The following is a 26,003-nucleotide window of genomic DNA, read 5'->3' on the forward strand; positions in this document are numbered from 1 at the left end:
AGAGGGTAAGAGGGTAAGAGAGCGAAGTTCCCATTATAATACCATAAATCTTCTTCTGTGTTGAATATTTTAATTCTCACTAACCAATCTAGTACAAGATACAAATCCTACAGCATTTCCATACAGCCTATAAGAATCATTCCATTACCATCCTGTGTTACATTTTAAACCCTACAAACTCCTCTTTGGGCCCCTTCTGCCAAGCTGGCAGGGTCTGCTCTGACCCTTGGGCCTGTCTGCAAGCAGAGGGTGTTGTTCCATCAAAAGGGGATCACCTTCAGCTGGCCACACCATTGTTTTCCAGTTGTTCAGTAACTGAGGGATCTCAAAGCTTGCTTTCATTTCAATCTCCCTTATAGTTTCTATATTCTCAAAATCTTTTGCCAGGCAATCCTATTGATAAGGCTTTCCTGTTTCATCTTCCCCAATAACTCTGCTGTCCCTCTGGGTGCTCCTTTGCTGTCCTGTGTCCCCAGGCAGTGAGTGACAGGGTGAACCTCTCTGTGGCCACCCTCAGACATGTATATGTGTGCACACACCCGTGGGCACAGCCTGCTCTGCATGGCTGCCATTGCTCCAGCTCTGTGCCAGCACCGAGCCATTCCCCTCCTCCTCTCCCATTTCCCCCTTCACACTCAGAAGGAGAAGCGCAGAAGCGCCCAAATCCCCTGGGCACAGCCTGGGAGTGAGACACAGAGCCTGGCAGCCAGCCCAGGGGGAAAGCTCATCCTGCAGTGCTGGGTGCAGGGTGAACACACAGCCTTTGCCCCCAGATTTACAGCCCTGCCGTGCCCAGCCTGGAGGAGTGACTGATCCCCTGTGTGTGATGAGATTTCACTGGGAAATAAAACGGATTTGATTTTACTGGAAATAAACCTGACTGACCCCAGGGACCCACCCCTCCCCAGTGCAGCCCCAGGGGTGTGACGGGCACGTTCCCTCCAGGGCCACCGTGGGCAGGGGGCAATGCTTGGCCTTGGCAGAGCTTTGGTGGCACCGCTGAGCCCTGGGTGCAGAAGGGCGGGGTGCAGGGGGGTGCTGGGGGCGGGGGGACACCGGGTGCATGTCTGGGGGGGATGCTGGGGGTGCGTGGGGGATGCTGGGGGTGTGTCTGTGTTAATTCTGGTTATGGGGGGTTCTGTCTGTGTGTCCGTGGGTGACTCTGGTTGTGGAGGGTCTGTTCGTGTCCTCCTGTCCATTCGTGTCCCCGTATCTGTTCGTGTCCCTGTGTCCGTGTGTGTCCCCCTGTCCGTTCGTGTCCCCGTGTCCGTGTGTGTTTCCCCCTGTCTGTGTCAGTCCCTCTGTCCGTGTGTGTCCCCGTGTCCGTTCGTGTCCCCATGTCCGTCTGTGCTCCCCCTGTCCATGTGTGTCCCCATGTCCGTTCATGTCCCCCTGTCCGTCCGTGTACCCCTGTCCGTTCATGTCCCGTGTCCGTCCGTGTCCCCCTGTCCGTGTGTGTCCCCGTGTCCGTTCGTGTCCCCCTGTCTGTTTGTGTCCCCCTGTCCGTTCGTGTCGCCCTGTCCGCGCACAGCTGCCACCTCTGCAGTACCAGCTCCCGCCTGCCAGGGGGCGCTGCCGGCGGGCGCTGCGCTGCGGCGCGGGGCGTGGCCCGGACAGGGCGTGGCCGGGGCGTGGCCGATGACGCAGCTCCCAAGCCCCGCCCCGGTCAGCTGAGCGCGCCGCACCGCCCCCCCCCCCGCGCCCCCCCGACCCCCCCACCACCATCCTCCTCCTCCTCCTCCTCCCTCCGCCCTCCGCATCCCCGCGCCGCCACCCGCAGCCTCGCCCGGCCGTGCGCGCCCCTGGGTGCCCCCCGAACCCCCCCGGCACCGAGACATGGCCCCCATCGGACTCAAGGCTGTGGTGGGAGAGAGTAAGATCCGCGCCCCCCGCGGGGTTCGGGGCTGGGGGGCAGCGCGGGGAAGCGGCGGGGGCGGGGGGGCTGCCCCGGCCGGGGTGGGGTGGGGGGGATGCTGCGGATGCGCAATACGGACCCTCGGGGATGGGGGGGGGACACACGGGACACCCCCGTGGGGACACGCGGGCGTCGTGGGCTGGGGGGGCCGGGGGTGCTGTCACCTTCCGGGGTGTGTTTGTTGAATTTTTGCGGGTGTTTGGGGTTTTTCTGCAGTGCTGGGGGAGGGGGGGGATTGGTGACGGGGCGGCGGTGGAGAAGCGGGGGGGGGACAAGGAAGCCGGAGACGTTCGAACCCCCCTCGGTTTTATTCCCCCCTCGGTTTTATCCCCCCCTCGCCCCCCGTGGCCCCCAATCCCCCGAAGGGCCTGGAGGCTGAGCCCCGAGGGGGGGACACAGAGGGGTGCAGACCCCCCCAAACCCTCCCCCAGCGCAGTGCCAGGCCGGGCCCTCCCGCTTTGTCTGCAGCAAATCCCGCTCAAACGCTGGCCTTTATTGCATTATTATTATTTTTATTCCTATTATTATTATTATCATTATTATTTTCGCGGGTGTGCCTTTGCTCTCGCAGCCCGGGGGTGCCCCTGTGTGTGTCCCCCCTCCCCGGGCATCCCTTGCCGGGGGGGTCCCGCTCCCTTCCCGGCCGGAATCTCGCCGGGAGCCGCGGGGGGGGCACGGCCCCATCGTCCCCGGCTCCGCTTCCTCCTTCCCGGCTGTGCAAGGCGATATTTTCCCGGGGGGAAACGAAGCGGGGGGGAGGTTGTTCTCCAAAAACACCCGAGGCTGGACCAGGAAGGAGGGGCGCTCCTTTCCCGGGGCCGAAATTAAGGAGAAAAAACTCCGCATTATAGAGAAAAAAAAAAAAAAAAAAAAAGAAGAAAATGAAAGGGCAGGAACCGGTGGGAACTTCCCCCCGCAGCCATGAGCCTTCCTCCTCCTCCTCCTCCTCCTCCTCCCCGCCTCTCGCAGGGTTTATTTCCGTGGCACCGTGGCCGGCCGCGGCCGGATCTGGGTGTTTTTTGGGGTTTTTCGCTGGTTTTGGGGCTGTTTTTGGCGTGCCAGCCGTGCCCGTGGCCGTCCCCCCGCCCTCCCGCGGGCGCTGCAGATGGCGCGGCCGGGCCGGTGGTGTGATCGGGTGGGTGGCGATGGCCAGGGGGGGACACGGGGGGGATCCCCGTGGCTGCGTGGCCCTGCCACCCCGCCGGTGTCACCTGCCGGTGTCACCTGCCGCGGGGACGGGGCTGCGAGCCCAAAATGGACGGGAGAGGCAGGGCAGTGTCCCGGTGTGGCTGTGCTGCAGGAGCAGCGATGGGGACGGGGGCTTTGCTGGGCTCTATCGAGAGGGGACAGGGCTGTCCCCAGCCCGGGGGCATGCGGGAAGAGGGGGTCAGACCCCTGGCAGGGCCCGAGAGGGGACAGACACCAGCGGCACTGCGTGTCCCCTATCCCCATTCATTGTCTCTGCGCTGGGAGACGGCACAGACACACACACAGACACAGAGAGAGGTTCCAGGCAGCATCAGGGAAATCTGACTTAATCCTCCCCTTCAGGGTTTAGTGACAAACCGCTCCGTTCTCTCCCTGCAAAACATCATTCCCGGCTGGCGATGAGAATGTGGAGCCGGGCAGCAGCGCCGGAGCCGGGCTGGCGGGGACGCGTGGGTGGCTGCGAGGGGGGAGCCGCCGTTGTGCATCAGAATGCTGCAGAGCAGCGAGGGTGGCACCGGGGGGGCACCCTGGGGTCCCCACAGGGATCTGGGTGCTCCTCAGCCCGCCATGGGGAGCTCCTGGGCTCGGTGCATCAGGCTGCCTTGGGGGGCTGGATGCTGGAGCTGCTCCCCCAGAGTTGGAGCAGGGTCCCTGGAGCTCTGTCCCTGGGCACTGGCACGAGATTTCCTGGGCTGCGCCAGCCTGGCACTCCCTGGAGGTTTTCCTGCAGGAGATGTTTGCTCCCGAGGAGCAGGAGAGCCAAGCCTGGGGCTGACCCCGAGGCAGGACATCTCCTGTGGGCTGCTTTTCCTGCAGGAAAAGGGAGGGATGGAAGGGGAGGATGGAGGGATGCATGGAGGGGAGGATGGAGGGATGCATGGAGGGGTAGATGGGGAGGATGGAGGGGTGGTTGGGGAGGATGGAGGGGTGATGAGGAGGATGGAGGGGTGGATGGGGAGGATGGAGGGATGCATGGAGGGGTGATGAGGAGGATGGAGGGGTGGATGGGGAGGATGCTGCCGCGTTGCCATGGCTCGCTCCGCCAGCTCCCCCTCCCGAGCTGCATTCTGCCCTGGCTTCCCTCCAGACCCGGATTATTCCTCTGACCAGCTGATGCCATAACAGGACGGGGTTTGGAGGCCTCTGATGAGGTTGGAGGCAGCAGGCAGGGGGAGAGGTGGGCCAGGGCTGCAGGAGGAGAAGGGCAGAAGCAGATTGTCACCCCCAGAGGTGTGGGCTGTGTGCTGGGGGCTGTCCCTGCACCTTCCCGAGGTGTCCAGCCGTGGTGACTGCGTCCTCCTGCACTGGCTGTTGTCTGCACAGGCTGGGAGCTGAGTGTGCTTGTCCCCAGAGGTGATGCCTGAGCACCAGGTCCTCCTGCTGTGTTGCTGTCCCCTCCCAGGGAGAGCTGACCCCTCTGCCCTGGTGCTGGTTGGGAAAAATCTCACCTGAGAGTGGCAGCTCTGAGGACACCCACCCCCAAATCTGCATCTGACCCCCAGCTGTAGGGACATCATCCCCAAATGTTCACTGACCCCCAACTGCATAAAGATCATCCCTAAATCTTCATCTGACCCCCAACTGCAGGGACATCATCCCCAAATCTTCATCCGACCCCCAACTGCAGGGACATCATCCCCAAATCTTCATCTGACCCCCAACTGCAGGGACATCATCCCCAAATCTTCACCTCTCTCACTGATGCACATCTCTCCAAACCTCTTGTGCCCCCTTGGATCTTCTCAGGGCCACCTTCTCCTGCAGCAGCCTGCAGTGAGGAGGAGGAGGAGGAGGAGGCTGATTTTACTTCACTGAAGTGTCAGCAGCCAGGAGAGACAGGCCCTGCTGCAGGGGTGACACCTGTGCAGCGCCTGCCACTGCTCTGGGCTGGCACAGGACACCAGGACACACAGCTGGATGTGATTCCATGGTGGATCCAAACCCCTGCAGCCCTTCAGCCTCCCCAGAGGCTCCTTTGGCTGCCGGTGCTGTCCTGGGCAGGAGGAGCCCTGGGATAAGGAAGTGCTTTGCAGAGACAGCAAGAAAACACCTTTCCCCCAGGGCACCAGGTGATCCTCCCACGGGGCAGCCTCACCTGCCCAGCCTCCCCCAGAGCTGCCCTGTGCCTCCTGCCAGGGCCATGGCCACGGGCAGATCCAGCCTGGACACTGCCCAGTGTCACTGCATGTCCCCAGCTGGGCCTCTCCAGGGTCCAGCCCTGCCTGGGGATGACTCAGGGACTCAGGCTTGGGTTGTGCTGCACCTGCATGGGCAGGGCTGGGGCTGCTGCCAGCCTGGGTGCCTGCTGGTACCTGAGCCAGCCTGGCTGTTTGGGGCACCTTAGGGCTGCCACCAGCCCCTGCTGGGCACAGGGAGCCAGGAGGGTCAGATGCTGCTCAGGGAGGATGTTCTGAGCCTGTCTCAGTGCCCAGGGGATCCAGGAGGGTCAGATGCTGCTCATGGAGGATGTTCTGAGCCTGTCTCAGTGCCCAGGGGATCCAGGAGGGTCAGATGCTGCTCGTGGAGGATGTTCTGAGCCTGTCTCAGTGCCCAGGGGATCCAGGAGGGTCAGATGCTGCTCGTGGAGGATGTTCTGAGCCTGTCTCAGTGCCCAGGACACGTGGCTGGTGTGCTGCCCGTGCCAGGCCTGGCAAGGGCTGTGCCAGGCAGAGAGGAAGAGGAGGCAGCGAAGGGCACAGGGGCCATTGGAGGGGTGCCCATGGCATCCTCTTGCCTGCACAGGGCACAGTTGTGACCCCAGAGGGTGGGTGAGGAGCAGGAGGTGTCTGCACCCTGTCCCCACCACAGTGGGAGCAGACCCTGAATCCAGTGGCTCCCTGAGCAGCCCATCCTCCCAATTCCCACATTCCAGGGTCCCTGTGGTGCCAACCTGGTGTGTGGGTACAGGAGTGGGCACAGCTGGGGCTGTAGCTCTGTCACCAGGCTCTGTCTCACCTCTGGTGTTGGCTTCAAGTTGGAAAAGCTTGAAAAAATCGTTGTAAAATTCAGTGTTCACCATCTCAGGCATTGCAGAACAATTTCAGGCTCCAGTCTGCACCAGGAGCTGAGAAACTCCTGCCCATATGTGCCCGTGGAAGGTGACCAAGAGTGACAAACCTGAGTTTGGCAGGACTGCATCCACCCACCATGTGCAGGAAGGTTCAGAAAGCCACCAATGGAGAGGATTTAGACTCTTTCCTTTTAGAAAGAAAAAAAGCCGTAAGGTTTGTGTGTGATTGCTCTGCACCTCCAGGAGAAGGTGGCCCAGGAGAGAGATCCCTTCCTTCTTCCCACAGAATGAACACTTTGCAGAGGAGAATCATCACCATCACAAGGCTCTGGTCTCACGCTGAGGAGCAGATGCTGCTCCCTCCAACTCACAGTGCGGGGAAGGAGCTTGGCTCTGGAGAGTGCAAAAATAGAGCAGGGCTGAAGGTGCTGGGATCTGTGGGCTCCCACATCCCCCAGGATGGGAGAGAACATTGGCAATGTGCACACACCTGTGGGCAGCTGTGCCCGGAGGGGCTTTTGTGGAGCCCATCAGATGGATCAGGGAGCAGCAAGGACCACTCAGCCACCTGCCAGCTGCCCTCCAGCCTGTCCTGCTGTCCCTGAGGGACAGGAGAGCAGCCCAGCCTGGATTCCCACCAAAGAACCACAATTTGTTGGTGTTTTCTTCCGTTTTGGTTCAAGGCAGAGAGAGGAACGAGCTCACAAAGTCGTGGCCACACGTAGGGATGTGGGGGTCACCTCCCCTCAGGGACACTGTGACACCTCTGGGCACTGAAGCACCACAGCCAGGGACAGCATCTGCTGGGGATGGAAACATCTGGAGCAAGAGGACATGTGTTGGTGAAGGGTGGTGCCTTCAGCAGGGACCTGAAGGGCTGGGGGTCATTGATTGTACCCAAACAGGGAAACTCTGCTCAGCTCCCAGATCCTTGTGCAGGCCCAAGGAAATTGTCTGGAGTTGCCACAGAATACCCTGAGCTGGAAGGGACCCACAAGGATCAGCACAGTTCAGCCCCTGGCCCTGCAGGTCACCCCTGCCATCGCCCTGTGCCTGATCCTGCAGTGCAAACCTCGTGAATTTTCCTCTGTTCCTGCAGGGCACTCAGAGGCCTCATGGGTGTAATTGTGCATTTCATTTCCCTTTTTCACTTCTGGCTGTGTTACTCAACTTCTACAGAGTTCAAGAGCTCCAGGTCTCCATTCTCCTCCCTGGGCTGTGCAGCTCTCCCAAGGCTTTGCCCAGCAGGGATGAATGTGGGCACCCTTCATGAGAGCAGTGCAAACAGGAAAAGGAGGAGTTAAACACATGGCTGGGACTAATCCCTGGCTTCCTGGGTGAGAAATGTGTCCTCCAGGAAGGCTGAGGGCTTCCAGGCATAATCCAATGGGAAAAATGGATGTTCAGGACTTGGGCTGCTGCAGGGGAGGTGTTTGAGACTTGTTTGGCTTCTGGGGACAGCAGTGGCCAGACTCAGGTCATCCCTGGATGGCTCTTAGCCATGCTGAGGGACATCAGCTGGGCTTTGTCTCCTCTCAGTGATTCCCTTGTGCTGGGTGGTGCTGGTGGCTGTGTAGGGCCGTTCCTGCCACCCTGAGCTCCCTGCTGCCTGTTTTATTTGGGGTGGCACCTGCAGAGCCCCAGCTGGGGCTGTTTGGAGCTGGGGACGTGCTCCACTCCGTGCTGGGATCGGTGCAACATTCACACTGGCTTGAGCAATGAGTTAATGAAGCAGCACAAATGCAGTTGCCAGGCCAACCCAAAGCCAAACGTGTGTCTGGAGATGCAGGCTGACAGCTTTTGAGGAGAAGTGGCACTCCAGCAAACCTCACCCTCATTCCATGGGTTCATGGATTTCCATGATCCAGCTCTCCAGAGCTGCCCTGGGATTTGGGATCCCTCTTGGCTTTCTGTGGTTGAGATGACTTTGCAGGTATTAGAAAGTTGTTTTTATTTTAGTTTTGCGACTGAAGAAGTTGAGATGTGTTGGTTTTGCTTCTCAAGGTTGTTTATTTTTTCTTATCTATTCCATTCTTTCTCTGACCTGCTGAGATCCAGCAGGTTGGGTTGTGGCACAGTCCCTGCCCTTGGGGTGGTGTTAACTTTTGGTACTAAGAACTACGTGTGCTTTATTTACAATAATTTTCTAATACTTACCACTTATGTTAGACTTAGACTTGTGGAAGGCTTTAAAGACTTATGTCTTTAAACAAATCAAAAAGTGTCACCATCACAGCAGAAGATGGAGGACAGGAAGGAGAAGAAGGACAGGACATGCCCAGATTGTTCCATCTTGCTTCTTGAACCTCCATTCTAAAACTCTAAAATTTTACTTTTTCACCCTGTGATAAATTCACTATCATTCTACTCAAACCCCTGTGGCTTGTAACTCCTCACACACAGTTGGGAATTGTTTCCATGGGCTAAAATCAAAGGCCCAGGTGTCTTTGACTCTGTGCCAAGGTCTCTGAGCCCCCTGCCAGGGTCTGGAGTGCTCCAGGGCAGCCAGAGGAATGTCCTGGGTTCTGACAGATCCTGAGACACAGCAGAGGGAAAAGCCTGGTTTTATCTCCAAGATGAAAAACTTGGCTGTGAGCATCACCAAATGATGTTAGATCCTAGAAACTCTCTCTGGCCAGGTGTTTGAGGACATGGACAGCAACATCTGGCCTGCTGATGTGGAGGGAGAGAGCAGCACTTCTGGGAGGGGACTGAGCATGGCTTGAGGCCCTTGGGGCCTCAGGATCTCCCATTTCCCCTGGGAGTGCAGAGCACTCTTCCCTGAGCTGGGCTTTAGTGGCTGCTGCAGGAACACCAGGAGGGGAACGTCATGGCCACATCTCCCTAAATGTGGCACCAGTCTCCAGCTTTTGCTCAAGTTTGTGCCCTTTGGCAGGACCCTGGAGCTCTCTGGGGGATGCTCTGTGCATCTGCCTCTTTCCTGACCCTGCCTGGGCTCTGAGGAGGCTCTGGCTGGCTCAGAAGAGCCAAAATTTTGTGGAAGAGCCAAAATTTGGAGTCAGATCTGACCCAGGGCAGGAGAGGACATCAGTGTAGGGAATGAGTGTTCCCAAGGACCAGGGATTTAGGGACTGACACCCTAAACCTACCAAGCTCAGAGAAATTACCCTTTGAGGTGCCCAGCTCCTGCTCTGAGAGGCCCATCCTGGTTCCAGGGTCGGGCTGGGGATGTGGCAGCACTGTCTGCAGCCAGGCAGGTGCTCCCCCCTCAAACATCCTCCATCCATCCAGCCCATCCCTGTGCAGCAGGGACAGGGTGTCCCACAGAGCCACAATGTCCCTGCAGCTGCTGCCCCTGCCAGGACACGCTGGGGGGCTGAGGCAGCACTTTGGGAGCCTTTTTTGGGATCTGCTGTCCTTGGGCCCTCTTCTCCCACGGGAACACCATCCCCTGGGGCACAGGATGCTCCTCCCAGCCTCCTTCTGTCCTTCCTTCCCTGTCCTTCGTTGCCCAGCTGGATTTTCATTGCAGGGAGGGGCAGGAATTCTTCCTGGCTGCTGCTTTCTGCTGACCCCTTCCATGGTGCACCAGCAGGGCTTTACTGGGCTTTACTGGGATGGAACTGGGGGATGGGATGGGATGAAGATGGAGCCTGTGGGGTGGGGTGATGGAGCTGATGGGATGAGGATGGAGTTGATTGGGTGGGATGAGGATGGAGCTGATGGGATGGGGTGAGGATGGAGCTGATGGAGTGGGGTGAGGATGGAGCTGATGGAGTGGGGTGAGGATGGAGCTGTGGGATAGGATGATGATGGAGCTGATGGGATGGGGTGAGGATGGAGCCTGTGGGATAGGATGAGGATGGAGCTGATGGAGTGGGGTGAGGATGGAGCTGTGGGATAGGATGATGATGGAGCTGTGGGATGGGATGAAGATGGAGCTGTGGGATGGGATAGGATGATGATGGAGCTGTGGGATGGGATGAGGATGGAGCTGATGGAGTGGGATGAAGATGGAGCTGTGGGATGGGATAGGATGATGATGGAGCCTGTGGGATGGGATAGGATGATGATGGAGCTGTGGGATGGGATGAAGATGGAGCTGTGGGATGGGATAGGATGATGATGGAGCTGTGGGATGGGATGAAGATGGAGCCTCGGCGCTGCCCTGCAGACAGTGCTGTTGTTGCTGGATCCTCGCTCTGGGGCAGGAGCCAAGTGAGTGATGGCAGGAGGAGCAGGGATGTGCTGGCACAGCTCCTTCCCAGCTGTGCCCTGCTCTCAGGGTGCAGGGAGCAGCACTGGGGTGCACAGGCAGCCCTCACTGCCCGCCCCTGCCCACACAGGACCATTCCTGCTGCATTTGGTGGGTGCAGGTGGGCAGCACACGTGGGCACAGTTCAGGTACCCAGGCACCCTCCATCCCCCCATCCCAGCCTGGAGCTGCCCTGCACCTCCTGTCCCCATGGGGAGGCCAAAGGATGTGACCAAGGGCAAGGCCAGTGTCCTCCTGGGACTCCCTGCAGGCAGATTTATTTATTTATTTATTTATGTATTAAGGGCACCTTTAGGCAGGAAAAGGGATGGATGTGCATTCCTACCTTGCAGTGGTAGGAATGGCTGTTTTCTGCAGGTTTTGCAGCAGGACAGACAGACAGCAGCACTCAGAGGCTCCTGTGTTATCCCTGTTGACACCAGTGCCAGCTCTGGACCCTGCTGGGCTTTGCCCAGGGAAGCAGCAGCAGCCTTGGGGTGACCCACAGGAAGCTCCCAGGGCTGAGGCTGGCAGGGTGACACCCTCACACCTCTGTTTTCTAGTTCAGAGATGTTCCTTAACTGGCTTTGTATTGGGCATTTCCATCCCTGTCCCTGGCAGCAGGGGCTCAGAGCAAAACCCTGCAGGGATGAAATCCAGGGGAAATGCTGTGTGAGGACTTGGCACTGACTCCTTTCCTCAGGCTCAGCTCTGTGAGGGACAGAGCTTCACACACCAGGGTCACAGGGGACCTGCAGGGTTTGGGGGGCACCTTTCTCCCCCAAACCTGGTGTTTGGGCTGCACTGGCAGCAGGGCAAGGCTTGACCCCCCCCTTCCTGCAGTCCAGCCCCAAAGGTTGTCCCACTGCCACCTGCACAGTCCCTGAATGTCCCTGGGAGCTGCCTGGGGCAGGATCTGGGGAATTTGGGGTGGGTGCTCCTGGGGTGCTGCTGTCCTGGCTGGTTGCATAAGCCCAGCAGCCACGGGAGGTGAAATGGGATTGTGAGGGATTACAAGGAACAGGCTCAGGCCGCTTGATTCTTGTTTCTAAAAGGAGCTCTTAAGCTGCTGTTGTTTTCCCAGCACTTTGGATTAGGGCTGAACCTTGTGGGGCTGTCCCCAGGCTCCCCAGAGGGACCCCCCAGCCAGCCTGGGGGCTGTCTGTGAGTGCCAAGCACGACAGAAAACAGGGGATGGGGGTGACCACCCCTGCCTGGGCACCCCAACACCACCCCCATCCCCTCCTGCATCCCCAGTCAGGGCACAGTGTGAGTGGCACAGGGTGACCCTGCACAGGGGTGGGGGTTTGCTGCCCCCAGTGCAGCCCCTGGGGTGCTGTAGGGGGGACACTGGGGTCTCACCATTGCCCACATCCCCTTTCTTGCAGAGATTATGCACGATGTGATCCGGAAAGTGAAGAAGAAGGGGGAATGGAAGGTGAGCACTGAACCCAGGGAGGGCCTGGAGGGGAGGAAGCAGGGAAGGGGCAGGGTGGGGAGGGTCCTGCTGTGCCCCCAGCTCACAGGGTGCTCACAGGGTGCTCACAGGGTGCTCTCCTGTCCCCAGGTGCTGGTGGTGGACCAGCTGAGCATGCGCATGCTCTCGTCCTGCTGCAAGATGACCGACATCATGACAGAGGGCATAACCAGTGAGTTCCCCCTGCCTGCCTCCACATTCCCTGTGGGAAAGGCCAAATCTCCCTGGGCACCAGGACACCCACAAATGCATCTCCAGGCTGGCACAGGGAGGTTGGCACAGCCCCCACCCAGCCCTATCCCACTTGGAATGGAGCCACTCCACCTCCCATGGCCCAGGGACAGCTCCTGATGCCAGGCTGGGGTTCCACAGGTGCCTCCTTGCCTGCTGGGGCTGGAGCAGCCAGAACACCTTGTCTCCTGGCAGCCCTTCAGTTCCAGGAGGGGACCAGGTGTTGGTTTTCATCAGCCTGATAATGAAATAGCTCCCTGCAACACCTGGGAAGGAGAAGGAAATGCCAGCCTGGATCCTGGGAGGTGCTGGGGATGGTGGGGTTTTGCCTGGGACAGCAGAGCTCAGGTGAAGTGGGATGTGAGGATAAACCAAGGGAACAGGAGCACAGACAGATCCCCTGGGACCTGGCCAGCTGCCCACACCCACAGCTCCAGCAGGGCTAGGATGGGTGGGCAGGGATGCCCCAGCTCCTGGGTGGGCAGGGATGAGTGGCTGGGGGTGTTTGGCTGTGGAGGGGCTGCCATAGGGAATCCAATGGCTGTGGGACATCCAGCCACCACGGGGTGTCCAGCAGCCCTGTGTGGCTGAGTGCCCTGCCCTGATCCCTGGTCCCTCTTCTCCCCCCAAGTTGTAGAAGACATCAACAAGCGCCGGGAGCCGCTGCCCAGCCTGGAGGCCGTGTACCTCATCACCCCCTCCGAGAAGGTGAGTGCATGCAGGGCACAGGGACAGGGTGAGGTCTGGCAGGGGCAGCTGTGCCCATGGGGAGCATCCTGGCTCCAGTTTCTCAGGTTTTGGTTGTTAATTGCTGCCCTGAGATGTGCAGGATGTCTCTGCTTCGGCCCACACGGCTGAAGAACGAGCCTGGACTCTTCAGTTTTCACTCTTGAGGTTGTTTATTAATTCTTATCTATAAAATTTTTTTTCTGCCCAGCTGAGATCTGCTCAGCAGGGCAGCCACAGGCACTGTGACCACCCCTGGGGCGGTGTTGTCCTTTTATACTACAAACTACATAAAACATATTGACACTTAATTCCAATACCTATTACCTATGTTAGACAGTGCACTTCTATTCTAAATATAACATATTGACACTTAATTCCCAATACCTATCACCTGTGTTAGACAGTGCACTTCTATTCTAAACCAATCCCAAAGTGCCAACATCACTGCAGAAAATGGAGACCAAGAAGAAGAAGAAAGGCTGGACACACCCAAGTTCCTCCATCTTGTCCCCATAACCCCCATACCAAAAATCCTAAAATCTACATTTTCACCCTGTGATCATTTTATTATTACACCATTCAAACCTCTGTGACTTTCAGGTCCTCATACAAAGCTGGCAGCTTGCTCCAGGGGTCACAATCCAATCCCCAGGTGCTCTGGGCTGTGTGCCAGGGTCCCTGAGCCCCCCGGCGGGGTCCTGGCAACTCTGGGCACCCAGAGGAATGCACTGAGCTCTGACACCCAGAGGGATGCACTGAGCTCTGACACCCAGAGGGATGCACTGAGCTCTGGCACCCAGAGGGATGCACTGAGTCCTGACACCCAGAGGGATGCACTGAGCTCTGACACCCAGAGGGATGCACTGAGCTCTGACACCCAGGGGGATGCACTGAGTTCTGACACAGTGGTGCCAGCAGGGTGATGGGATGGAGGTGCAGAGCCTGCCCTGAGCAGGAGGGAGGCTCTCAGTGCCATCCTGCCCAGCCCAGCTGCTCCCTCTCTCTTGCAGTCCATCCACTCCCTCATCAACGACTTCAAGGATCCTCCCACCTCCAAGTACAGAGCTGCCCACGTCTTCTTCACTGACTGTGAGTACCCAGAGGGGTGGGGAGGGGTGAGGGGTGAGGGATGGAGAGATGCTGAGCACCCTCCTCCTCCTCCTCCTCCCCTCACAGCCTGTCCTGACGCCCTCTTCAACGAGCTGGTGAAATCCCGCGCCGCCAAGGTCATCAAAACCCTGACTGAGATCAACATTGCCTTCCTCCCCTCCGAGTCCCAGGTGAGCCTGGGCTGGGCTGGGGGGTGGCAAGGAGGGGCTGCAGGTCCCTCTGCAGCCCACAGGGTTTGTGTAACAGCCCTGCACCCCCAGCTGGCTCCTTGCTCCCTCCCTGTCTCCTCAGATGCCTTCCTGGGCTGATCCCATGGGGGATTTAGCAGGTGCTGTGCCTTGGCCCCGTGCCCACAGCTGTGCTGGCCAGCTCTGCCACCAGCCAAGAGCACCAGGGAGCTGGCCCTGGGCCATCTGCCCCTGCTGGGGACAAAGGGACCCGGGGGCAGACCTGCTGGGTGCCATTAACCCTTCCATGCTCAGCATTCCTAGGGAGCGACCCCTTGGCACCTTCAGGTGGTTTTTACTGGGGGCACAGCTGGGGAGCTGTGTGTTTCTGCTTGGCTCCAGGTCTCTGTTTCCCTGCCTGGCAGCAGGTGACTGCTGAGGGCAGGGGTCTTCTGCCTCCTCTGCTCAGCTGGGAGGGACACATGGATAGGGATCCTACCATGGAGCTGGAGCTGGGAATTCTGAGGGATGCCCTGAGCATCTCTGAGCTCCAGCTGCCTGGTCCCAGGCTCAGCTGGGTCCATCTGGGCATGAATCTGGTTTCCAAACCCAGCTGGGGTAGGGCAGCTCTCCTGCAGACACCCCTTCCCTCCCTCTGACCTCCCTGCCTCTGCTCCCCCAGGTTTATTCTCTGGATTCAGCTGACTCCTTCCAAAGCTTTTACAGCCCACACAAGGCCCAGATGAAGAACCCGATCCTGGAGCGCCTGGCAGAGCAGATTGCCACGCTCTGTGCCACCCTGAAGGAGTACCCAGCCGTGCGGTACCGCGGGTGAGGCCAGCGGGGGCACCCCGGGGCAGGGATGGGGCAGGTGTGGGCATCCAGGGGCAGGGATGGGATCAGTGTGGGCATCCAGGGGCATGGATGGGATCAGTGTGGGCATCCAGGGGCAGAGATGGGATCAGTGTGGGCATCCAGGGCCATGGATGGGATCAGTGTGGGCATCCAGGGGTATGGATGGGATCAGTGTGGGCATCCAGGGGTATGGATGGGATCAGTGTGGGCATCCTGGGGTATGGATGGGATCAGTGTGGGCATCCTGGGGCAGAGATGGGATCAGTGTGGGCATCCAGGGGCAGGGATGGGATCAGTGTGGGCATCCAGGGGCAGAGATGGGATCAGTGTGGGCATCCAGGGGTATGGATGGGATCAGTGTGGGCATCCAGGGGTATGGATGGGATCAGTGTGGGCATCCAGGGGTATGGATGGGATCAGTGTGGGCATCCAGGGGTATGGATGGGATCAGTGTGGGCATCCAGGGGCAGAGATGGGATCAGTGTGGGCATCCAGGGGTATGGATGGGATCAGTGTGGGCATCCAGGGGTATGGATGGGATCAGTGTGGGCATCCAGGGGCAGAGATGGGATCAGTGTGGGCATCCAGGGGTATGGATGGGATCAGTGTGGGCATCCAGGGGCAGGGATGGGATCAGTGTGGGCACCCCAGGGCAGGGATGGGATCAGTGTGGGCACCCCAGGGCAGGGATGGGATCAGTGTGGGCATCCAGGGGCAGGGATGGGATCAGTGTGGGCATCCAGGGGCAGGGATGGGATCAGTGTGGACATCCAGGGGCAGAGATGGGATCAGTGTGGGCATCCAGGGGCATGGATGGGATCAGTGTGGGCATCCAGGGGCATGGATGGGATCAGTGTGGGCATCCAGGGGTATGGATGGGGCTGCTGTGCCCAGTGCTGGTCAGAGCATGGGGTGGCATGGACAGACAGACAGCCATGCTCAGTGTAGACAGGCTCAGAGTTGATCTGGGGAGCTGGGGGGGTTGGCTCCCTGCAATCTGAGTGGCACCAAGGCAGAGTGGAGCTCGTTGAGGAGAGCTGGGAGTGCACAGCAAAACCTGCTGGGGTCCCTGCTCTCCCATGAGCCAAGGATGTTGCACAGGGCAGCCAACATCTCCTCCCCATGCTGTCCCCTGTGGGGCTGACCTGTCCCCTGCCTCCCCAGGGATTACAAGGACAATGCCATGCTGGCACAGCTCATCCAGGACAAGCTGGATGCCTACAAGGCTGATGACCCCACCATGGGTGAGGTGAGCGCTGCTGGCAGCGGGGAGGGTGCTGGGGCGATCTCCACTCCTGCAGTCCCACTCCAACTCTGCCCTGTGGCAGCCACAGGCCCTGAGTGGGGAGCCCAGAGCAGCCCCAGAGCAGCCATGGGGCTGAGGGACCCCCAGGGCGGTGCTGATGGCTCCGCTGTGTCCACAGGGTCCAGACAAGGCTCGCTCCCAGCTGCTCATCCTGGACCGCGGCTTTGACCCCGCGTCGCCGGTGCTGCACGAGCTGACCTTCCAGGCCATGAGCTACGACCTGCTGCCCATCGAGAACGACGTCTACAAGTGAGTGCAGGGACCCCAGCCCCCTGTGACACCCCTGAGGCCACTCCTAGGGCAGCAGCTGGGAGCTCAGCATCCCTGCATCCACTGGGTCCTGCATCCATTGGATTCTCCATCCGTTGGGTTTTCCACCCACTGGGTCCTGCATCCACTGAATTCTCCATCCATTGGATTCCTCATCCATTGGGTTCTCCGTCCACTGGTTTCTCCATCCATTGGGTCCTGCATCCATTGAGTTCTCCATCCATTGGGTCCTGCATCCATTGAGTTCTCCATCCAGTGGGGTCCTGCATCCATTGAGTTCTCCATCCAGTGGGGTCCTGCATCCATTGAGTTCTCCATCCAGTGGGTCTTGCATCCATCGGATTCTCCATCCAGTGGGTCTTGCATCCACTGGGTTCTCCATCCACTGGGTTCTCCATCCATTGGGTTCTCCATCCGTCGGATTCTCCATCCATTGGGTCCTGCATCCACTGGGTTCTCCATCCATTGGGTTCCTCATCCACTGGGTCCCCCATCAGTCAGGTTCCTCATCCACTGGGTTCTCCATCCATTGCCATCCTCCACAAGGCCTCCATTGGGGACACCAGTGCTGCACTCTGGCAGCCCTGCTGGGCAGGACAGGCACTAAAAGGGCTTCCCACCCTTCAGCCCTCAGCCCCTTCCCAACATATAGAAGTTGAAGGGGGCCAAGAGGGGAAGAGGTCAATGCCAGTTGAAATCACTTTGCTGCTGGCACAGCCAGGAAGAGCCCTCATGTCCCCCATCTCCCCAAACCCAGCAGTGAGGGGGCTGTGTGTGCCCTCAGCCCTGTCCCCTGTGTGACACCCCTCTCTTCACCCCAGGTACGAGACCAGTGGCATTGGTGAGGCCCGCATCAAGGAGGTTCTCCTGGATGAGGATGACGACCTGTGGGTCACCCTGCGCCACAAACACATCGCCGAGGTGTCCCAGTGAGTGGCCCTGGGGCTGGTTTGCTGCCTGGCTGGGACACTGGCCTGGCATTGTCACCCAGCCCTCTGTGAGGGACCCTCTCCAGTCACAGCTCTGCTCTCCTCCTCTCCCCAGGGAGGTGACCCGGTCCCTGAAGGAGTTTTCTTCCAGCAAGAGGATGAACACGGGTGACAAGGTGACCTGATGCAGCCACCCAGCTGGGGACAGCCTCAGCCACGGGCTGGCAGGTGGTGGGGTCTCCTGGGGACACTGTGCCAAGGAAGAAGAGTGGTCAGGTTCCTGGTGGGGGGAGATGGCTGTGGGGTGCCAGCCCTACACGTGGGGCTGGGAAATGGGGTGCTATGGGAGAGCTCTGCACCCAGGGATCAGTTTGCTGGGAAATGGGGTGCTTGGGAGAGCTCTGCACCCAGGGATCAGTTTGCTGGGAAATGGGGTGCTGTGGGAGAGCTCTGCACCCAGAGATCAGTTTGCTTGGAAATGGGATGCTTGGGAGAGCTCTGCACCCAGAGATCAGTTTGCTTGGAAATGGGGTGCTTGGGAGAGCTCTGCACCCAGAGATCAGTTTGCTTGGAAATGGGATGCTTGGGAGAGCTCTGCACCCAGAGATCAGTTTGCTGGGAAATGGGGTGCTATGGGAGAGCTCTGCACCCAGAGATCAGTTTGGCCCAGCACAGGGTCTGTGCACCTCCCTCAGCAGCTGCTCTGTCCCTGTTCCCTGAGTTGGTGGCAGTGAGGGGACCCTGGTGGCAGTAAGCTGTAAAGGTGGCCCGGAGCTGAAGGGACCATCTGAGCCCCAGCCAGGCACACGAGGCTCCCAGAAGATCCTCAGGAGGTTTCTCCCCACCACAGCCCAGTCTGCAGAGCTGCACACCCCTCCTGCCTCAGCTTCAGGGCAGGAGACCTGGCAGTGACACATCAGGTGTCACCAAACCCCCATGGGGGGCTCACATGGGGACAGAAGTCCTTGGCAGGGTCACCCCCTCCCTGCTGGTGGCCCCCAGGTCCCTGAGGGTGAGTGACCATGTCCCCTTCCCTCACAGACCACCATGAGGGACCTGTCCCAGATGCTGAAGAAGATGCCACAGTACCAGAAGGAGCTGAGCAAGGTAAGGGGAGGGGACAATGTGTGTTCAGTGACTGAGGGAGGGGAGGTGGCAGCTCTCCCCTGGCCACGGGTGGTGGCACAGGGACCCTGAGCTGCTGCCAGCCCTGCAGGGGTGACCACTCTTGTGTCCCCAGTACTCCACCCACCTGCACCTGGCTGAGGACTGCATGAAGCACTACCAGGGCACTGTGGACAAGCTGTGCCGAGTTGAGCAGGTACCAAACATCTCCCCACATTGCCATGGAACCATGGGGGTGCAGCCCCACCCTCCCAGCATGGAGTGGTGCTGAGCACGTGTTCTCTGCAGGACCTGGCCATGGGCACCGATGCTGAAGGTGAGAAGATCAAAGACCCCATGAGGGCCATTGTCCCCATCCTGCTGGATGGCAATGTCAGCACCTATGACAAGATCCGCATCATCTTGCTCTACATCTTCCTGAAGAACGGTGAGGACGTGTGGGCAGGCACATCCAGGTTTGGCCAGGACAATCCAGCTCTGCCTCCCTGACCAGGCTGAGTGTCCTAAGGTGGCAGCAGAGGGGCTGTGTCCCCTCAGTGAGACATTCCTGAGGAGAACACCCCCTGTTGCATTGCCAGGAATCACCGAGGAGAACCTGAACAAGCTGATCCAGCACGCTCAGATCCCGGCAGAGGACAGCGAGATCATCACCAACATGGCCCACCTCGGGGTGCCCATCATCACAGACGTGAGTGTGCTCCTCCCCTGCCCCTGCCCCTGTGTTCTGTCCCCCTGGGGCTGTCCCTGGGGCTGCTGTGGCTCAGGGTGTCCCTGTGCTCTGTGCCCAGTCCACGCTGCGCCGCCGGAGCAAGCCGGAGCGCAAGGAGCGCATCAGCGAGCAGACCTACCAGCTGTCCCGGTGGACCCCGGTGATCAAGGACATCATGGAGGTGAGCCAGCAGCCAGGACAGGCCTGGGGACAGGGCAGGGGGCCACAGAGCCACCCAGGAATGGACCAGCACAGAGCAGGGTGCTCCCAGCCCAGATCCTGACACCTCTCTGGACGCGTGTCCTCCAGGCTGCTCCTGCCTGGGGGTGCAGCACGGTTGGGATGTTTTGGGAGGCTTTCCTGGCCCCAGGTAGGGTGCACAGAATCACAGTTGGAAGGGATACCAAGGAATATCAAATCCAACTCTTGGCCCTGCACAGACACCCCAAAAACCCCACCCTGGTGCCCCAGTGCTGGCAGGGAGGAACAGGAGCACAGCCTGGGGTTCAATCACTGCCTGTGGGGGACAGGGGCTGCCCTTGCTGAAAAGGGATGGGAAACTCAACTGGTGCTGCATGGACTGAGGGAATCAGAGCAGCACAGAATGTCCTGAGCTGGGAGGGACTGAAGGGATCCCCCAGCCCAGCCCCTGTCCCTGCCCAGCCCCCCCAGCAGCCCCAGCCTGGGCATCCCTGGCAGCGCTGCCCAAAGGCTCCTGGAGCTCTGGCAGCCTCGGGGCCGTGCCCATTCCCTGGGGAGCCTGGGCAGTGCCAGCACCCTCTGGGGGAAGAACCTTGCCCTGAGCTCAGCCTGAGCTGCCCTGGCCCAGCCCCAGCCGTGCCCTGGCTCCTGTCCCTGTCCCAGAGCAGAGATCAGTGCCTGCCCCATCTCTTTCCCTCCTGAGGAAGTTTCAGACTGCACTGAGGTCTCCCCTCAGTGTTCATGGCCCTAAGCAGGCTTGCCAGCATCCCTGGATTACAAATGCAGTAACAACTTGGCTGGTTGTGTGTGTGCCACCGTGGTCACCAAGGTTGGGTGGCCTTGTCAAAGCCTTGCCCACGTCCCAGCAGAGCCAGGGGACAGGCATGGCTCTGTACAGTTGTGTCTCTGTCCTCAGGAGCTGTGCCAGGAGCTCTGCACTGGGATAGCCCTGGCTCAGACCAGCAGAGCCACAGCTCCCTCGGGTCCCAGAAGCACAGAGCTCATGTTCTCCTCTGCCACAACCCCCCACAGGGTGGCTTCACCCCCAGGACCCCCCTCAGCCTCACCCCCAGGACAGAGGGGCCTGCCCAGGGCAGCAGCACCTCAGCAAGGTGTCCCAGGTGACAGTGACCCTGGGTGACACTGACCCTGGGTGACACTGGGTGACACACACTGGCAGCGGGTGCCTCGTGCTGGAGGGGTATCCCAAGCTTGGAGCCTCCAGCTCTGCACCTGCTCCTGAGCTTCTCAAGAAGGGAATCCTGGGCACAGCCTCCAGAGGGGCTGTGGGGCCTGGGGCTGTGCCTGGCTCCTGGCTGACCCCGAGCCTGTGGCTGTCTGTCCCCAGGATGCCATCGATGACAAGCTGGACACCAAGCACTACCCGTACATCTCCACCCGCTCCTCCGCCTCCTTCAGCACCACTGCCGTCAGGTGGGTGCCCCTCTGCCCTGTCTGTGCCCACCTGGTCACTGTCTGTGCCCACCTGGTCACTGTCACCATCCATCCCACACAGCCCCAGGGCTGCAGCCAGCAGCAGCTCTGGGAGCTGCTTAGAGGCCGTTGTGCCTCAGTTTCCCCTCAGGCACTTCATGTCTGCATTCCTTTGAGGCACCCTGGGTCTCTGTTTCCCTCCAGGCAGCCTGTGCCTCTGTATCCCTTTAGGAATCCCTTGTCTCAGTGTCCTTCAGGCATCCTGTGCCTCAGTTTCCCTTCAGGCACCCTGTACCTCCATTTTTCTTTAGGCATCCTGTGCTCCAGTTTCCCTGCAGATATCCTGTGTCTGTGTTTCCCTTTGGGAATCCTGTGCCTTCATTTCCCTTCAGGCATCCCATTCCTCAGTTTCCCTCGGGGTATCCCATTCCTCAGTTTCCCTCCAGGCATCTCGTGCCTCAGTTTCCCTTTAGGAATCCCATGCCTCAGTTTCCCTTTAGGAACCCCATTCCTCATTTTCCCTTCGGATACCTGATGCCTCAGTTTCCCTCCAGGCATCCCATGCTTCTGTTCCTTTGTAGGAATCCCATGCCTCAGTTTCCCTTTGCCTCACTTTCCCTTCATGCAGCCCATGCCTCTGTTTCCCCCATGGCTTCCTGTGCCTCAGTTTCCCTCCAGACATCCCGTGCTTCTGTTCCTTTGTAGGAATCCCATGCCTCAGTTTCCCTTTGCCCACAACATGCCTCAGTTTCCCTCCAGGCATCTCGTGCCTCAGTTTCCCTGTAGGAATCCCATGCCTCAGTTTCCCTTTAGGAATCCCATTGCTCATTTTCCCTTCGGAAACCTGGTGCCTCAGTTTCCCTCCAGCCATCCTGTGCCTCAATTTCCCTCCAGCCATCCCATGCTTCTGTTCCTTTGTCGGAATCCCATGCCTCAATTTCCCCTTAGGAATTCCATTCCTCATTTTCCCTTGGACACAACATGCCTCAGTTTCCCTCCAGCCATCCTGTGCCTCAGTTTCCCTTTAGGAATCCCATTCCTCGTTTTCCCTGTGGACACCTGGTGCCTCAGTTTCCCTCCAGCCATCCTGTGCCTCAGTTTCCCTCCCTGTAACAGCGAGCAGCACTCGTGGCTGGAACACTGGACTTGCCCTGCTGTAACAGCAACGTCTGTGTGATTTAACCGAGATGTGGTGCCCGTCCTTCACCCTCCTCTTCCTCTCCTCAGTGCCCGCTACGGCCACTGGCACAAGAACAAGGCCCCCGGCGAGTACCGGAGCGGGCCCCGCCTCATCATCTTCATCCTGGGCGGGGTGAGCATGAACGAGATGCGCTGCGCCTACGAGGTGACACAAGCCAGCGGCAAGTGGGAGGTGCTAATAGGTGAGTGCGGCCCGGGGCTGCCCCTCCTGCTGGCTGCTCATCCCACTCCATCCCGCAAATCCCCGGCTCCAGAGCCTGCGGGAGCTGGAACTCTGCGGAAGGGTTTTCTCCGGACATCTCTTGTCACCCCCTGTGTGTCCCCTCCTTCCCCATCTGGGTTGTGTCACTCCAAACATCCTCATTTTTGCTTCCATTTTTTTCATGTCTCCTGGCTGGTGTTGTCTGAGCAGGGCTGGCTGAGAGGGGAGGAGGTTTGGCAGCTTGGATTGCTCCTCGGTTTTGGGGTCGTTACAGGAAGAAAAGTGCAAAATGAAGAGAGGTGCAAACAGGAACCAGGTTTTTCAGGGTCAGGGCCAGCTCCCATCTCTGCTCCCAGGGGAGCTGTGGGTCAGGCACACAGGACACAGTGGATGCTCTACCAGCAAGGAGCTCTTAGGTGCCTAAAATTCCTGTGGGAAGCACAGCTTGGATTCACACACCCTGTAGGGCACAGGCAGGCGTCCTTTACCATCTGATCTGATGCCTGGTGGAGCCCATCCCCAGCATCTCTCCTGCTCCTTGGGAGCAGCATCCCAGTCTCCATCCCCTCCTGCTGCCCCAGCTGTGTCCCTGTCACCGGACACCCATCCCAGCTCCATCCTGCCTGTCACCATCTCACCCCGCCTCTCTCCAGGGTCCATCCATCCCCTGCATGCGCCTCCAAGCTCCGGGCTCCGCCTGCCTCCTTCCTCTTCCTCCCCCCAGAGGCAGCTGCTGCTGGTGGTGGTGGTGGGGGAGCCTCGGCGCAGCCGTCAGCCCCGCTCTGTTCTCCTGCAGGTTCTACTCACATTCTCACTCCCACCAAATTTCTCATGGACCTGAGGCACCCCGACTTCAGGGACTCCACTAGGGTATCATTTGAGGATCAGGCTCCAGCAATGGAGTGAGCCAAAGAAACCAAGTAAAGGCAGCTTACTAATGAAAAAGAAACTCTTCCTCCCCGAAGGGTTTTCTTTGATTTTTCCATTCCTCTTTTTTTTTAATTGTCGTTTTGGGGTCTGTTGGGTTCTTGGATTAGAAAATGCTTGCGGTTCCTCCGACCAGGTGGAAAAGCATCCATCACCCCTCAGCCATGTCCCCTGGCCAGCTCCTTCATGCCATGAGCTCCCCCTCACCAGGGCTGGAGGGGTCAGGGTCCTGCCTGCCCCACGGAGGGGGGGACAGAGCTCCCAAATTCTGCCCTGGGAGCGGCTGGAGCGGGGCTGGGGGAGAGGGGCAGCAGGGCAGACCCCAGCACCCATCCGGGGCTGGGCACTGCTGGGACCCCCAGCTCTGGGGTGCCCTGGGGCTGGAGTCCCACTCAGCTCAGGTTTGCTCTTGGATAGGCAGGAGCCTCGTGGCATTGCAGACCCTCAAACCCTGCTCTGGGGTTCAGCTCCTGCTGGTTTCACCAGTGAGTGCCACCCCAGCATGCCCTGTGTGCTGGTCCCTGCGGTGCCAGGGTGGCTGTGGGGCTGAGCCAGCGTGGGCAGCACGGTGGGACCCCCACTGGCACCGTGCTGGGGGACCCCCGAGCACGGGGTCTTCCTTGTTTTCCTTGTCCTGTCCCACCCCTCCTGGCCACCTGTGTGTCCCCAGGATGCTCCGTGCAGGTTGGAGGGCCTGGGGAAGGTCCCTCCATGCCAACTGTTCCCTGCATCTCCCCCCCTGCACCCAGCAGTGCCTCCTGCAGTGACCCCAGTGCCACAACCCCCCTGCACCGGCTCCTCCCGGCCCCTGCCTCATCCCGCCAGCTCCATCCCTCGCCTCCATTCCTCCTCTTGGTCCTTTTCCCGTTCTCCATGCCCCCAGAGCCCACACCCCTCCCCACAGACTGCATTTCCTCGCAAGCATTTCCAGCGGCGCGGGGCCGGCGCCGCCAGGTAAGGGGGACCCGGGACAGCGGGGACGGGCCGGGCTCCCAAACCATCACTGATCCCCTTGCACCCCTTCTCCTCTGCTCCCACAGGGTCCACGCACATCCTCACCCCACAGAAACTGCTGGACACGCTGAAGAAACTCAATAAAACAGATGAAGAGAGCAGCAGTTAAAAGGAAACGCTGTCACCACTCGATGCCGACCCACGTCCCCGCCGGGCGCCCGGCCCCGGGTGCCACCCTGCACCCAGTGGGCCCCAGCTTCTCTCTTGTTCTTGTGTTGATCCCCTCTCTCCCCTCCCAGCGCCTCCCCCATCTCATTTTATCCACAGGGAGGGGATAACAGCCAAAAAAAAAATAATAATATATATATATATATTAAGAAAATGGATGCATTGTGTTTAAGAGAAAAAGGAAAAAAAAAATCTATATATTTGTAGCTGCAGCTGTGGGAAGCGCCCAGGAGCTCATTGCTGAGTAACCATCTGCCCATTGCTAGTGAATATGGTGGGGAAAATGACAGAAAAACACTTTTTTTTTGGGGAATGCTCCTGACTGGGGTCTTGTGTGGATGGGAGGACAGATGGACGGACACCCCACACCGCTCCAGCCGCTGCTCAGGCAGGCACCAGGCTGGCACCACCATCTGTCCCATGGCTTTTGGGGCGATGGCTGCTCCTGCCAGATGTGCACGCCAACATCTGGGTGGGACTTTGGGAGGGGGGTGGTGTGGGAGTGCAGCCAGGACGCTTCACACCGTGGTAATTCCCATGTGAAAAGGGACCAAACCGGTCAAAACTGGGAGCTGGGGCCCGCCCGCTTGCACAGCCCTGCTGCAGCCCTGCCTCCCTCTCTGGGAATTCCTTCAAAAATATATATAGATATATAAAATAAAAAGCTATTTTATATATATATATATATATATATATATATCTGAGCTATCTCTCCATGGATACCTCTCTCCATCCATTTATCCCCATGGGAGCTCGGTGCCCATGCCCAGCTCCGCTCGTGTCGTCCCGTGGTGAAGCGTTTCTGAGCGTGCCGTCACCCTGAGACCCCCAAAATCCCTCTGGGCCCTCCCCAAAACCCCTCTGGGGCCCCCCAAACCCCCCAGACCCCCCCCCCCCAAACCCTCTGGACTCTGTGTATATTAATGACTGTGTCTTGTGACGTTCTTACGAGCTTGGTGTATAGTGATTTCCCCAAACCTCTGATTTTAGTTGGGTTTTTATTTGATGCCCCTGGATTGCCCCCCTTGTCCCTTGCCTTTAGATGCACTGCAATATTTTGGGGTCTATGGTTTTGTTCTCTTCCCCCTGAAGGCTGTGAGCCCCCTTTTCCTACCCTAAAATTGCTCTTTCTTGCCTTGTTGGTGGTTAGCCCCCCCTTTCCCTTCCCTTCCCATCTGCTCCTTGCCCATAAAGTTAAATATATATTTTTAGGGCAAAGGCTGTATCATTGCACTGATATTTGTTGGTTCCCCTTTGGTCTCCCAGCCCGTTTCTGTTCCTCTTTGGTTTAGCAATGCAAATGCTTCAGGATCTTGTATGTTGGACATTATTATTATTATTATTTTTTCTGTTACAGTTATTTATATAAAAAATAATTTATCAAAAAGGAAAACTTTAAAAAAAAATAATCTAGTCTGTCTTGGAACTTGTTTACCTTGAAATTACTGGAATCTAAATGTTTGAAAGTGTTGAAGCACAAACATGTATCATCTCTGTATATCTGTTCTTCTGTACTAAAGCACTCGAGTGACTAAATAAAAGCGATCTCCATCCCTAGTGCAACTGGGGCTGTGCTCTGCTGCTCCCTCAGGGCCAGGA

General features: G+C 58.8%; 1 protein-coding gene across 2 annotated transcripts; it reads left to right on the forward strand.

The window, feature by feature from the left end:
- Positions 1–1,709: 1,709 nt before the first annotated feature.
- Positions 1,710–25,967, forward strand: STXBP1 (syntaxin binding protein 1). Of its 2 annotated transcripts, XM_036393682.2 has the most exons (20): positions 1,710–1,873; positions 11,739–11,788; positions 11,918–11,999; positions 12,690–12,766; positions 13,798–13,876; positions 13,964–14,067; positions 14,747–14,895; positions 16,084–16,168; positions 16,344–16,474; positions 17,317–17,424; positions 17,540–17,600; positions 18,466–18,531; positions 18,665–18,745; positions 18,838–18,976; positions 19,128–19,237; positions 19,338–19,439; positions 20,808–20,893; positions 22,121–22,275; positions 23,092–23,215; positions 24,263–25,967. In XM_036393682.2, exons 1-19 carry the CDS (start codon positions 1,837–1,839, stop codon positions 23,199–23,201), a joined length of 1,812 nt encoding a protein of 603 aa, XP_036249575.1. In that variant the 5' UTR covers positions 1,710–1,836; the 3' UTR covers positions 23,202–23,215; positions 24,263–25,967. The 2 variants fall into 2 exon arrangements, with proteins under 2 accessions (XP_036249575.1, XP_036249576.1); XM_036393683.2 differs by lacking the exon at positions 23,092–23,215 and having other exon boundaries at positions 1,711–1,873.
- Positions 25,968–26,003: the final 36 nt, after the last annotated feature.

This window comes from Molothrus ater, chromosome 20 (assembly GCF_012460135.2).
Source record: "Molothrus ater isolate BHLD 08-10-18 breed brown headed cowbird chromosome 20, BPBGC_Mater_1.1, whole genome shotgun sequence".
Taxonomy (NCBI): domain Eukaryota; kingdom Metazoa; phylum Chordata; class Aves; order Passeriformes; family Icteridae; genus Molothrus; species Molothrus ater.

Bases quoted from the DNA above. Each gene is read 5' to 3' on its own strand.
- STXBP1 (XM_036393682.2), top strand. From the start codon at position 1,837: ATGGCCCCCATCGGACTCAAGGCTGTGGTGGGAGAGA. The intron at 14,068-14,746 runs GTGAGCCTGGGC...CTGCTCCCCCAG, and splicing joins TCCTCCCCTCCGAGTCCCAG to GTTTATTCTCTGGATTCAGC. The intron at 14,896-16,083 runs GTGAGGCCAGCG...CTGCCTCCCCAG, and splicing joins CCAGCCGTGCGGTACCGCGG to GGATTACAAGGACAATGCCA.